Source organism: Oncorhynchus nerka, linkage group LG15 (genome assembly GCF_034236695.1).
Source record: "Oncorhynchus nerka isolate Pitt River linkage group LG15, Oner_Uvic_2.0, whole genome shotgun sequence".
Classification (NCBI taxonomy): Eukaryota; Metazoa; Chordata; class Actinopteri; order Salmoniformes; family Salmonidae; genus Oncorhynchus; species Oncorhynchus nerka.
This window is the reverse complement of record NC_088410.1, coordinates 37834517-37848705: the sequence shown is the minus strand read 5'-3', so window position 1 is coordinate 37848705 and position 14189 is coordinate 37834517. Positions and strand designations below refer to the sequence as shown.

The 14189-nt window shown below is 49.7% G+C and overlaps 1 protein-coding gene across 3 annotated transcripts in view; it reads right to left on the bottom strand.

Moving 5' to 3' along the window:
* LOC115103831 (protein kinase C alpha type) overlaps positions 1–14189 on the bottom strand; it is a 219362-nt gene that overhangs the window by 62076 nt on the left and 143097 nt on the right. For 2 of the 3 annotated variants that reach the window (XM_029624803.2, XM_029624805.2), the window contains 3 exons: positions 3692–3718; positions 2268–2411; positions 1531–1704 (listed from right to left, as the gene is read on the bottom strand). In XM_029624803.2, the coding sequence (XP_029480663.1) occupies positions 1531–1704; positions 2268–2411; positions 3692–3718 (345 nt within the window). The remainder of the gene's footprint in view (positions 1–1530; positions 1705–2267; positions 2412–3691; positions 3719–14189) is intronic. The other variant, XM_029624804.2, reaches the window with a different exon arrangement.

Genomic DNA, 14189 nt, shown 5'->3' with positions numbered 1-14189 from the left:
GTGTGTGGGTATATACACGTGTGGTGTGTGTGGGTATATACACGTGTGGTGTGTGTGTGGGTATATACACGTGTGGTGTGTGTGTGGGTATATACACGTGTGGTGTGTGTGTGGGTATATACACGTGTGTGGTGTGTGTGGGTATATACACGTGTGGTGTATATGTGCGTGTGTGTGTGGGTATATACACGTGTGTGGTGTGTGTGTGGGTATATACACGTGTGGTGTATATGTGCGTGTGTGTGTGGGTATATACACATGTGTGGTGTGTGTGTGGGTATATACACGTGTGGTGTGTGTGTGGGTATATACACGTGTGGTGTATATGTGCGTGCGTGTGTGGGTATATACACATGTGTGGTGTGTGTGTGGGTATATACATGTGTGGTGTGTGTGTGGGTATATACATGTGTGTGGTGTGTGTGTGGGTATATACACGTGTGGTGTATATGTGCGTGTGTGTGTGGGTATATACATGTGTGGTGTATATGTGCGTGTGTGTGTGGGTATATACACATGTGTGGTGTGTGTGGGTATATACATGTGTGTGGTGTGTGTGGGTATATACACGTGTGGTGTATATGTGCGTGTGTGTGTGTGGGTATATACACGTGTGGTGTATATGTGCGTGTGTGTGTGGGTATATACACGTGTGTGGTGTGTGTGTGGGTATATACATGTGTGGTGTGTGTGTGGGTATATACATGTGTGTGGTGTGTGTGGGTATATACACGTGTGGTGTATATGTGCGTGTGTGTGTGGGTATATACATGTGTGTGGTGTGTGTGGGTATATACACGTGTGGTGTGTGTGTGGGTATATACATGTGTGTGGTGTGTGTGGGTATATACGTGTGTGTGTGGGTATATACACGTGTGTGGTGTATATGTGCGTGTGTGTGTGGGTATATACACGTGTGTGGTGTATATGTGCGTGTGTGTGTGGGTATATACACGTGTGTGGTGTGTGTGTGTGGGTATATACACGTGTGGTGTATATGTGCGTGTGCGTATATACACGTGTGTGGTGTGTGTGGGTATATACACGTGTGGTGTATATGTGCGTGTGTGTGTGGGTATATACACGTGTGTGGTGTATATGTGCGTATATACATGTGTGGTGTATATGTGCGTATATACATGTGTGGTGTATATGTGCGTGTGTGTGTGGGTATATACATGTGTGGTGTATATGTGCGTATATACATGTGTGGTGTATGTGTCATAGAGGAGCTTGATGAGTAAGAGAAAAATAATATGTATATAGTGTGTGTGTGTGTGTGTGTGTGTGTGTGTGTGTGTGTTGGCAAATGTCTGTGTGTGTGTGGCCTGCACAGACACATGTAATGGCACAAACCCTACCCCATCACAATAACCACACTTATGAGAATTGGGAGCTTGGGAGTCATCAGCATCACCAATGGACAGCAAAAAGCAAGTAATTGTGTGTTTGAGCATGCCCATAGGCCCACGTGTGTGTACGTGTGTGTGTTTATCCCCTTGTGCATGCGTGTGTCCGTCGTCTCCATACCACGGTCTGGAAGCAGGAGTGGAGTGAGGTGAGGAAGGGTGGTTTGTCCTGCTGGGCCAGGACTCTCTTCTCTATCATGGTACACTCCACATCATCGTCCTGAATCACCACGTCCTTCTTCAGGATCTTGATGGCGTACAGCTCCTCTGTGGGCTTCATCTCTGCCAGAATCACCTACGACACAGGTACACGAGAGGTCAAAGGTGAGAAAGAAGGCTTCTAAATAGGGCGGCTTAACGCGGATATTAATGTTATTAACGCAACTGTTTTGTTGTTACTGTATGCTTATTACTCAACTGACGCGTGGACATCCTCATTTATTCACGGTGTGCTACATCGAGATACGGACCGTCTAAACCGAAACATTGCACTCAGTCATTATTACGACTCTGTTTTGTGTCAATTATGGATGATGTGGCCAAGTCCTGGATTTTGCTCACGTACACCAACATAGATCTTGGATCTTACTCAATTTCAGATTTGTCCGATGGAGAACATCCCCGTGGTACACAGGACATTCAACATGACAAGTTGGGTAGCTGATTTTAGAAGCCAATGAGAATAACTTGTGGCAAATCATCGTGGGGCGGCTTCCCAAACACAGAACAAGCCAGATGGACAGTAAAAAGCGAGATCGATGGAGAATCTTCATTGAAAGTGCTTTTCTGTCCAGGACCAGGCTTAATCTGTGTCCGGGAAACACTTCACCTTCTTAATAAAACAAGTCCTGGGCTCACCTTGCCGAAGCTGCCTTTCCCCAGCACGGCCAGGAAGTTGAAGTCGGTGAGTTTGACAGAGTCCAGGTTGTTAGAGGGCAGATTGGACCTGCTGTCATCTGATGGAGCGATCACCTTCTTAGTACCAGGGCCCAGCTTGGCTTTCTATGTTCGGTGAGGAGAGGGGAACGGCATGAGACACACACACACACTGCTGTGCGGCCTTATGTAACACAATTCAAAAATTATTTTAAAAAATATATTCATTTTGGAGGAGATGGAACACAGACAGAAGGTATAAAACAGTAAATATGGAATGACAGTACAGATGTTGAATACTCCTGACTGTCATTATGCTATAACCTATTACGGTAAAATCGTTTTTGTGGAGTCACAAGAAACCCTTCGGTCAAAATGTTGAAATTCATTTAAAGACATTTGAATGAATTACTGTCAAACCCCTCCGTGATAATGCATTGTCATTGGTCAACGTGCCATTCCATCAGTATGTCCACCACATGCTCTTACAAAGCTTCAAAGCTCGTCAAGTCATGCTTGGTTTAGAATCAGAGCAAGACGGTAAACTCTCCTGGCCTCGAACACACACATGCACTACACACACCCATTTTCACACACTCTTGCGACCTCCATTTTCTCCGGAGGCATATCCCTTCTGTTTTCCAGGCAGTGGGAACATGGGACAGTGTCACAACGACCTGGGTGTCATCCTCATTCTTCACCCTTACTCACAGGTGTCAAATCTCTCTTTTGCACACACACACACACACACAAGAGCCTGGGCCTAATCGAGCAGCTGGCACAGTCATGTTAAACCAGGTCCACACTACAGCTCATCTGGTCTGTCTAGTACACTGGACAGGCTGGCAGCACATTACAAACTACACACAACAATAAAGCAGCCCATTTGTGTAGAATATACGACAATCCAAATAAACTGAACCAAAGACATTTGATCCCATTGGAATCTGTCCAATAAATTGACACTTCACGCGTGTGAGGTTCTCCGTGTCAATCTACTGCTGTTTCCCCTTGGTTGTTCATGGCTAGACGAGGTGTAATAAACTGGTCAGGCGGCTTTAGTTTGGTTAATGTATGCGTCTGCATACAAGTCCACATAATTCCTAGCCCCTCACCTTCTTCTCTTCATGTAGATCTGACAGGATTTGAAAGGTTATAGCTCCACCCTGCCCTCTGATAGGCTAGGTGAAGACTTTGCTATATTGCTTACACCGTTCCACTGATGGCATATTCAGACAGGTGTCTATGCTACAGTGGCTAGGGGTTGTTTAGTGGGCGGGGCCTAGAAATAGCTTGTAAGGTATAGGCAGCACACGATTGGGCTATGCAGACCACAGCACACCTATAAGCGAAGCCAACGAGGAGAAGAGACTCGCAAAAGCGGCCTTACTTCCTCTCAGACGCACCTGAACTTGGTTGGCTTTGTCCTTTGCCTGCAACCATAGCAGGGGAGAGGTGAATGGAGAACGGCTGACAGCTGAGACACAGCCATACTTTCAGTAGCACTACCATACAGACATGTTTGATCTCAGGAGCACAGTCTCTCATAACACTAACGCATTGGCAACACAGACCCATTTCATCTCAGGAGCACAGTCACTCATATCACTATGACAACACAGACACATTTATTTCAGGAGCACAGTCGCTCATACTGGTTTTACAATGAAGTGCTATGGTGGCATCTAGTGGTAACTGGTGGAGACAACTTGAGGGAAAACGCCAACTATAGCTTTCTTATTACGTTCCATTATGGGCTACTGTATGTAGATTGATGAGGAAAATAAGGCTGTTACGTAATAAAATGTGGAAAAAGGGAAGGGGTCTGAATACCTTCTGAATGCACTGTAAATTGTGCTGTATTCGAGTCACTGCACCTACATGCAATGCACTTTAAAACCTGACTTGATACTGCCCTCTTGTGGATATGCGATGAGCAACGTGATAGAATTCAACTCATCAAATCAAAGTTTATTGGTCGCGTACACAGTTTAGAAGCTGTGTTAGCGGGTTCAACGAAATGCTTGTGTCTATAAAGATATAGTAAAGGCCACGTTATGGCCCTATAAAATCAACACTGAACAAATGGAGACGGGCCTAATTAACTGTGCTGTCCATCTTTGTTTCGACCTCTCATTGCTGTAGGCACACAGCTTAACTTCCACCCCAGTACAGACCAAGCATCCAAAAATAACCTATAGGCCACAAAGGAAGAAGATGAAAATATGACCAGATAGTGATGAAAGACTAATTTAAAAAAGAGAAAAAGCTTGATGACAGACACAGACAGACTGAACGACAAACGTTATAATGTAGCCAGACAGACATGAACGGGAAACATTTACTAACAATCTCCTTCCATCCAGTTACAACCCAATGAGGAGTCCCACCCCCCTTTTTGACTACAGTATCCATGGACACCCCCTACCCAGTTGAGGAAGGAATAGGTCCCGTGTAGCTCAGTTGGTAGAGCAGGGCGCTTGCAACGCCAGGGTGGTGGGTTCCATTCCCGCGGGGGACCAGAAGGGGGGAAAAAAGTATGAAAATGTATGAACTCACTACTGTAAGTATCTCTGGATAAGAGCGCCTGCTAAATGACTATAAAATGAATAATAAAGAAGAGTGTCCTGGTAGACGAGAAAATAAAGAGGGGGAGGGAGCGAGAAGAAGAATAACAGAGTGTGTCGTGTATGTGGGAGGTGGGTTGGCTGCAATGTCCCTGTAATGTACAGGCACTGAAACATGTATCTATCGACACACACTTCTGTCCTTGGGGTCTACAGAGGTTATTGCCTGTTTTCCTATTGGATGACATAATGAGGATGTAGCCCTGTAGGACACTTGTATTTTCAGCATCTTGCATTGGCATGCTATCCTATTTTATTGTGGAAGTAGCCTACCTGTACATATATAGTTCCATAAACACTATCTTTGTAGTGGATAATATTTATATAAAGAAAAGCAATATTAACTTTTATTGTAGGACAATTTTCAGTCACATTTCCCTTCCAGCTTGATAGCTTTACACTTGGTGTAAAGGCTATTTACAGCTCCAGACAATGATTTATGAGAGCAATTCCTGCTATCTGATGGCTCTTCTTCTTGCGCTAATTCCAACCCCACACTGAGAACAAATTGTTAGTAAACTGGATCTATTTGCAGTAGCCTTAAACCACGTACAAATGATCAGAGCGGAAGAGAGTGAGACAGCGAGTGATTGGACACAAAGGAGGTAGATAAAAAGAGGAAGACAAAAGAGGAACAGAGGCGAGGAAAGGAGACAGAGGAAGGGAGGAGAGGAGCAGAGGAGAGGAGAGATACCTTTAGGAAGTGATTTAATTGAGTTAATGAAGTGAGTTAATTTGGCAATCCTGGAAGAGAGGGAGAGAGACGGGGGAAAAGGGAGGAGAGAAACTCAGGCATTAGATTGGACAAGACAAAGGGTGGGCATCTAGAGGTCTCACAGAGCACAGATGAGAGGAGGGAGAGTTACAGAGAGGGAGAAACAGGAAGAGAGAGAAGGGCAAGGAGACAGTGAGGGGGGAGGGAGAGTTACAGAGAGGGAGAAACAGGAAGAGAGAGAAGGGCAGGGAGACAGTGAGGGGGAGACAGGAAGAGAGAGAAGGGCAGGGAGACAGTGAGGGGGAGACAGGAAGAGAGAGAAGGGCAGGGAGACAGTGAGGGGGAGGGAGAGTTACAGAGAGGGAGAAACAGGAAGAGAGAGAAGGGCAAGGAGACAGTGAGGGGGAGGGAGAGTTACAGAGAGGAGAAACAGGAAGAGAGAGAAGGGCAGGGAGACAGTGAGGGGGAGACAGGAAGAGAGAGAAGGGCAGGGAGACAGTGAGGGGGAGGGAGAGTTACAGAGAGGGAGAAACAGGAAGAGAGAGAAGGGCAAGGAGACAGTGAGGGGGAGGGAGAGTTACAGAGAGGGAGAAACAGGAAGAGAGAGAAGGGCAAGGAGACAGTGAGGGGGGAGGGAGAGTTACAGAGAGGGAGAAACAGGAAGAGAGAGAAGGGCAAGGAGACAGTGAGGGGGGAGGGAGAGTTACAGAGAGGGAGAAACAGGAAGAGAGAGAAGGGCAGGGAGACAGTGAGGGAGAGAGACGGGGAAAAGGGAGGAGAGAAACTCAGGCATTAGATTGGACAAGACAAAGGGTGGGCATCTAGAGGTCTCACAGAGCACAGATGAGAGGAGGGAGAGTTACAGAGAGGGAGAAACAGGAAGAGAGAGAAGGGCAGGGAGACAGTGAAGGGGGGAGGGAGAGTTACAGAGAGGGAGAAACAGGAAGAGAGAGAAGGGCAGGGAGACAGTGAGGGGGAGGGAGAGTTACAGAGAGGAGAAACAGGAAGAGAGAGAAGGGCAGGGAGACAGTGAGGGGGAGGGAGAGTTACAGAGAGGGAGAAACAGGAAGAGAGAGAAGGGCAGGGAGACAGTGAGGGAGAGAGACGGGAAAAAGGGAGGAGAGAAACTCAGGCATTAGATTGGACAAGACAAAGGGTGGGCATCTAGAGGTCTCACAGAGCACAGATGAGAGGAGGGAGAGTTACAGAGAGGGAGAAACAGGAAGAGAGAGAAGGGCAGGGAGACAGTGAGGGGGGAGGGAGAGTTACAGAGAGGGAGAAACAGGAAGAGAGAGAAGGGCAGGGAGACAGTGAGGGGGGAGGGAGAGTTACAGAGAGGGAGAAACAGGAAGAGAGAGAAGGGCAGGGAGACAGTGAGGGGGAGGGAGAGTTACAGAGAGGAGAAACAGGAAGAGAGAGAAGGGCAGGGAGACAGTGAGGGGGAGGGAGAGTTACAGAGAGGGAGAAACAGGAAGAGAGAGAAGGGCAAGGAGACAGTGAGGGGGAGGGAGAGTTACAGAGAGGGAGAAACAGGAAGAGAGAGAAGGGCAGGGAGACAGTGAGGGGGGAGGGAGAGTTACAGAGAGGGAGAAACAGGAAGAGAGAGAAGGGCAAGGAGACAGTGAGGGGGAGGGAGAGTTACAGAGAGGAGAAACAGGAAGAGAGAGAAGGGCAGGGAGACAGTGAGGGGGAGGGAGAGTTACAGAGAGGAGAAACAGGAAGAGAGAGAAGGGCAGGGAGACAGTGAGGGGGAGGGAGAGTTACAGAGCGGGAGAAACAGGAAGAGAGAGAAGGGCAGGGAGACAGTGAGGGGGGAGGGAGAGTTACAGAGAGGGAGAAACAGGAAGAGAGAGAAGGGCAAGGAGACAGTGAGGGGGGAGGGAGAGTTACAGAGAGGGAGAAACAGGAAGAGAGAGAAGGGCAGGGAGACAGTGAGGGAGAGAGACGGGGAAAAGGGAGGAGAGAAACTCAGGCATTAGATTGGACAAGACAAAGGGTGGGCATCTAGAGGTCTCACAGAGCACAGATGAGAGGAGGGAGAGTTACAGAGAGGGAGAAACAGGAAGAGAGCGAAGGGCAGGGAGACAGTGAGGGGGGAGGGAGAGTTACAGAGAGGGAGAAACAGGAAGAGAGAGAAGGGCAGGGAGACAGTGAGGGGGGAGGGAGAGTTACAGAGAGGGAGAAACAGGAAGAGAGAGAAGGGCAGGGAGACAGTGAGGGGGAGGGAGAGTTACAGAGAGGGAGAAACAGGAAGAGAGAGAAGGGCAGGAGACAGTGAGGGGGAGGGAGAGTTACAGAGAGGAGAAACAGGAAGAGAGAGAAGGGCAAGGAGACAGTGAGGGGAGGGAGAGTTACAGAGAGGGAGAAACAGGGCAGGGAGAGAGAGAAGGGAAGAGAGAGAAGGGGCAGGGAGACAGTGAGGGGGAGGGAGAGTTACAGAGAGGGAGAAACAGGAAGAGAGAGAAGGGCAAGGAGACAGTGAGGGGGAGGGAGAGTTACAGAGAGGGAGAAACAGGAAGAGAGAGAAGGGCAGGAGACAGAGAGGGAGAAAGAGAGGAAGAAGAGAGAAGGGCAGGGAGACAGTGAGGGGGAGGGAGAGTTACAGAGAGGGAGAAACAGGAAGAGAGAGGGAGAGTTACAGAGAGGGAGAAACAGGAAGGAGGCAGGGAGACAGTGAGGGGGAGGGAGAGTTACAGAGAGGGAGAAACAGGAAGAGAGAGAAGGGCAAGGAGACAGTGAGGGGGAGGGAGAGAGTTAATAGAGAGGGAGAAACAGGAAGAGAGAGAAGGGCAGGGAGACAGTGAGGGGGAGGGAGACAGTTACAGAGAGGGAGAAACAGGAAGAGAGAGAAGGGCAGGGAGAGTTACAGAGAGGGAGAAACAGGAAGAGAGAGAAGGGCAGGGAGACAGTGAGGGGGGAGGGAGAGTTACAGAGAGGGAGAAACAGGAAGAGAGAGAAGGGCAGGGAGACAGTGAGGGGGGAGGGAGAGTTACAGAGAGGGAGAAAGAGGAAGAGAGAGAAGGGCAGGGAGACAGTGAGGGGGGAGGGAGACAGAGGGGAGAAAGAGGAAGAGAGAGAAGGGCAGGGAGACAGTGAGGGGGAGACTGGGGAAGAGCGATAGGGAGAAAGAGGAAAAGGGAGGAAGAGACAGACAGAAAGAGGGAGAGCTATTTTCTTGGACAGACAGACACAGTAGCTACTGTATATAACAACAGGAAGTGACCTCAGCCCATTAACTCCTGACCTCTCGTACATACGAGCCAAATCAAGAATGATCTTTTACAATGCACCTACATTTGTGAAAGACATGGAATAAATTTTGCCTAATGCCAGACATACCAACCTTAAGATATCTTGTCAGTGGGCCACAGAAATAGACCAACTAGACAGGATTACAATTAAGTCCTATTGACAGGAGCTTCTTGAGCCCTCACACTCTCTAGCTCTCATTGCTTCATATGTCTAGCCTGGTAACCCATGGCAATCCAAGCACACACAGCACGTCGGAATACCAAAGAGTTGTTCGTTTGAAATAAATGAGGGGGAAAAAAAACACAAACCAAAGAGTACTTGAATAAGAGACGTGCTGCAATTCAGTTAGCGTCCAAAAAATGGCATCCTATTCCCTATCTAGTGCACTATTTTTGACCAGGGCCAATAGGGCTCTGTTCAATGGGCTCTGGTCAAAAGTAGTGCACTATGTATGGAATAGGGTGCCATTTGGCACCTAACCACTGTATCGGCTCTCTTTAAGACATCAAAATGGCTGTGTAGATTAAGGACACACAAACAGGTATAGAGACATTTGTTTCCCTTGACGAGCCCACGTCTTCCCTTCTCCCTTTATCAACTTAGGAGTGTTCACAACAGACACTGCTTGTTTTTGACAAAAGTTAGAAGCTTGTGTGTGTGAGCGTGTGTGTGTGTGTGTCATAAGTGCAAAAAGGCATCAACTCGGGAATTTCCTGTATTTTTTCCCCACCCAATTTAATGAAAATCCAATAACAGGGTAACAATTTTAGTTGATTTCACGTTTAATTCACGTTAGCTGACAACTCAACCAAATGCAAATAAAAAATACATATTGAACTGATGTCTGTGCCCAGTGGGTATTGTATTGTGAAAGTATGGACAGTTATTGTTGAATGACTCCCATCTCAAAAACGGCCTATTATAATGTATGTGCAACAACTCTCCACAGGGTTTCAAACTATCTCCAACTAGAATAATGACTAGCTGTCTGTATTGTGAGGGTAGAGGACAGTGGTCTGTGTTATCAATAGGAGATGACATCCTGCTCTGTCTGTTGTTCTGTGGATGACGTGGGACATGTAATAACAGGTGGGAGTCAAAGAGAGAGAGGGAGAGAGACAGATGGAGAGAGAGAGAAAGAGATACAGAGTGTGTGTTTGTGTGAGAGAGATAGCGAGAGAGAGAGAGAACCTGACAGGTCCCGTATCACGGAGTACAGGAGTGGAGTGAGATGTGTTGTCTGCCTGGGGGAGTGTTTGTGTATAAGGGGAAAGGGGGTGGGGTCTGCCTAAAGGGTGTGTTTGTGTGTCAATGGGGGGCATTGGTTTGGATGTGTGTGTGTGTGTGTGTGTGTGTGTGTGTGTTTGTGTGGGTAGCTGATAGTTGCTATGACGACCGCAAACCAGTAGGGTGCCGTTGCTATGACTCCCTCCACTCTAACCCCTCCATCCTCACACTCTAACCCCTCCATCCCTCACACTCTAACCCCTCCATCCTCACACTCTAACCCCTCCATCCTCACACTCTAACCCCTCCATCCTCACACTCTAACCCCTCCACCCTCACACTCTACCCCCTTCACCCCTCCACTCTACCCCTTCACCCTCCACTCTACCCCCTTCACCCCTCCACTCCACCCCCCTTCACCCCTCCAACCATCCCTCCACCCCTTCACCCCTCCACTCTATCCCCACTCACCCCTCCACCCCTCCACTCTATCCCCTCCACTCTATCCCCCTCCACTCTACCCCCTCCACTCTACCCCCTCCACCCCTCCACTCTACCCCCTTCACCCCTCCACTCTACCCCCTCCACTCTACCCCCTTCATCCCTCTAACCACTCCACTCCACCCCTTCACTCCTCCACTCTATCCCCTTCACTCCTCCACTCTACCCTTCCTCCTCCACTCTATCCACCCCTCCACTCTACCCCCTTCACCCCTCCCTCTACCCCCTTCACCCCTCCACCCCCTACCCCCTCCACTCTTCCCCCTCCACTCTACCCCCTCCCCTCTACCCCCACTCCACCCCCCCCCTCCACCCCTCCACTCTACCCCCTTCACCCCTCCACTCTACCCCTTCACTCCCCTCCACCCTCCACCTCCTTCACCCACTCTCCCCCTCCACCCCTCTTCCCCCCCTCCACTCTTCCCCCTTCACCCCTCCACTCTTCCCCCTTCCCCCTCCACTCTCCCCTTCACTCCCCCCTCACTCTACCCCCTTCATCCCTCTAACCACTCCACTCCACCCCCTTCACCCCTCCACTCTACCCCTTCACTCTACCCCCTTCACTCTACCCCCTTCATCCCTCTACCCCTTCATCCCTCTAACCCCTCCACCCTCACACTCTAACCCCTCCACCCTCACACTCTAACCCCTCCACCCTCACACTCTAACCCCTCCACCCTCACACTCTAACCCCTCCACCCCACACTCTAACCCCTCCACCCCGACACTCTAACCCCTCCACCCCGACACTCTAACCCCTCCACCCCGACACTCTAACCCCTCCACCCCGACACTCTAACCCCTCCACCCCCCCTTCACCCCTCACTCTACCCCTCCACCCCTCCACTATATCCCCTCCACCCCCACTATATCCCCTCTACCCCCTCCACCCCTCCTTCACCCCTCCACTCCCCCCTTCACCCCTCCACTAACCCTCTAACCACTCCACCCCTTCACCCCTCCACTCTATCCCCTTCACCCCTCCACCCCTCCACTCTATCCCACCCTCCACCCCTCCACTCCACCCCTCCACTCCACCCCTTCACCCCTCCACTCTACCCCCTCCACTCTACCCCCTTCATCCCTCTAACCACTCCACTCCACCCCTTCACTCCTCCACTCTATCCCCTTCACTCCTCCACTCTATCCCCTTCACTCCTCCACTCTATCCCCTTCACTCCTCCACTCTATCCCCTTCACTCCTCCACTCTATCCCCTCCACTCCACTATCCCCTCCACCCCTACCCCTCCACCCCCTCCACCCTACCCCCTCCACCCTCCACTCTACCCCTCCACCCCCCCTCCACTCTTCCCCCTTCACCCCTCCACTCTACCCCCTTCACCCCTCCACTCTTCCCCCTCCACTCTTCCCCCTTCACCCCTCCACTCTTCCCCCTTCACTCTACCCCTTCACTCTACCCCTTCATCCCTCTAACCACTCCACTCCACCCCTTCACCCCTCCACTCTACCCCCTTCACTCTACCCCTTCAATCTACCCCCTTCATCCCTCTAACCCCTCCACCCTCACACTCTAACCCCTCCACCCTCACACTCTAACCCCACCACCCCCCTCACCTCAACCCCTCCACCCTCACACTCTAACCCCTCCACCCCACACTCTAACCCCTCCACCCCGACACTCTAACCCCTCCACCCGACACTCTAACCCCTCCACCCTACCCCCCTTCACCCCTCCACTCTACCCCTCCACCCCTCCACTCTATCCCCTCCACCCCTCCACTCTACTCTACTCCCTCCACTCTACCCCCTTCACCCCTCTAACCACTTCACTCCACCCCCTTCACTCTATCCCCTCCACTCTACCCCCTCCACTCTACCCCCTCCACCCCTCCACTCTACCCCCTTCACCCTCCACTCTACCCCCTCCACTCTACCCCCTTCATCCCTCTAACCACTCCACTCCACCCCCTTCACTCCTCCACTCTATCCCCTTCACTCCTCCACTCTATCCCCTTCACTCCTCCACTCTATCCCTCCACTCTATCCCCTCTACCCCCTCCACTCTACCCCCTCTACCCCTCCACTCTACCCCCTCCACCCTACCCCTCCACCCCTCCACTCTACCCCCTCCACCCCTCCACTCTACCCCCTTCAGCCCTCCACTCTACCCCCTTCAGCCCTCCACTCTACCCCCTCCACTCTACCCCCTTCACCCCTCCACTCTTCACCCCTCCACTCTTCCCCCTCCACTCTTCCCCCTTCACTCTTCCCCCTTCACTCTACCCCCTTCATCCCTCTAACCACTCCACTCCACCCCTTCACCCCTCCACTCTACCCCCTTCATCCCTCTAACCACTCCACTCTAACCCCTCTAACAGTTCTAGAATGAACATCTAATGCAGAGGTGGTTTGAGTAAAAACATAATTTTGTTTTTAAACGTACTCAATATAAACCCAAATTGAAACAGTTTCGAAAATAATAATGGACTTACATTCAAACAGTTTATTGACTGTCCAGCTCGGTTATAATTACTGCGCTGTCCAGCTCGGTTATAATTACTGCGCACAGTCAACGAACCTACATTCAAACAGTTTATTGACTGTCCAGCTCGGTTATAATTACTGCGCTGTCCAGCTCGGTTATAATTACTGCGTTATTGACTGTCCAGCTCGGTTATAATTACTGCGCTGTCCAGCTCGGTTATAATTACTGCGCACAGTCAACGAACCTACATTCAAACAGTTTATTGACTGTCCAGCGTGCTAATAATCACTAGTCAGTTGAAATTGAAAATCCCAAAACGATAGAGAATTATTTTATGCAAATTTTTACGGCAAGGAAATATATATATATTTAAATCACTGTGGCCTTCAGGACCACGTTAAAGACTGAATGCGGCTCCAGGTGCAAAATGAGTGACACCCCTGATCTACTGCCCGTAAGACAAGTGGTGGATATCTTTCTATCCATATCACTCAATCAATTACGGAGCTTTTGGAATAGAATTAAAATATAAATCTCAAACTGATATTCTCAGGGGTGACGGACTAACCTAACCCTTCCAGCCCAAATCCATGTCCGTGCTGATGAACTGACAGCTTTACAGTGACACCAGTCTGAGTTACCACTGATTCTAAAACAGCGGTCAAAGGTCAAGTCCTACCATATTCTATATGCCTGTATCTACAAAGCTGGATAAACTAATGTATTGGAGGAAGAGAAATAGACCACCCCACCTGTGAGCCACCCAGAGTAATTAACGAGGCAGCCTCTCATTGGGTGCCAAAGGCAGACGAGAAGCGCAACAGAGTTTTAATTAACAGCCCTGTTTCCATAGAGAATCCATGACCCTTTTATGTCCAGATGCTCCAGAACTCACAATGCTTACGGTCTGGAGGGGGATGGTGGCCATTTTGAAATGCAAACATATTTGTCATGGAGAAGGGCCAAATTCAATTATACCAGTTTAATGTGGTTGTGGAGTGGCTTTGGAAGAAGCTCAAGGACTTAATATGATTAGTTCACTTAGTCATGGTCACATGTAGATATAATAAACATGAAAAAAAAACACAACTGTTACTGCATGAAACACTAGGATGAAACGGAAGTCATTCATACA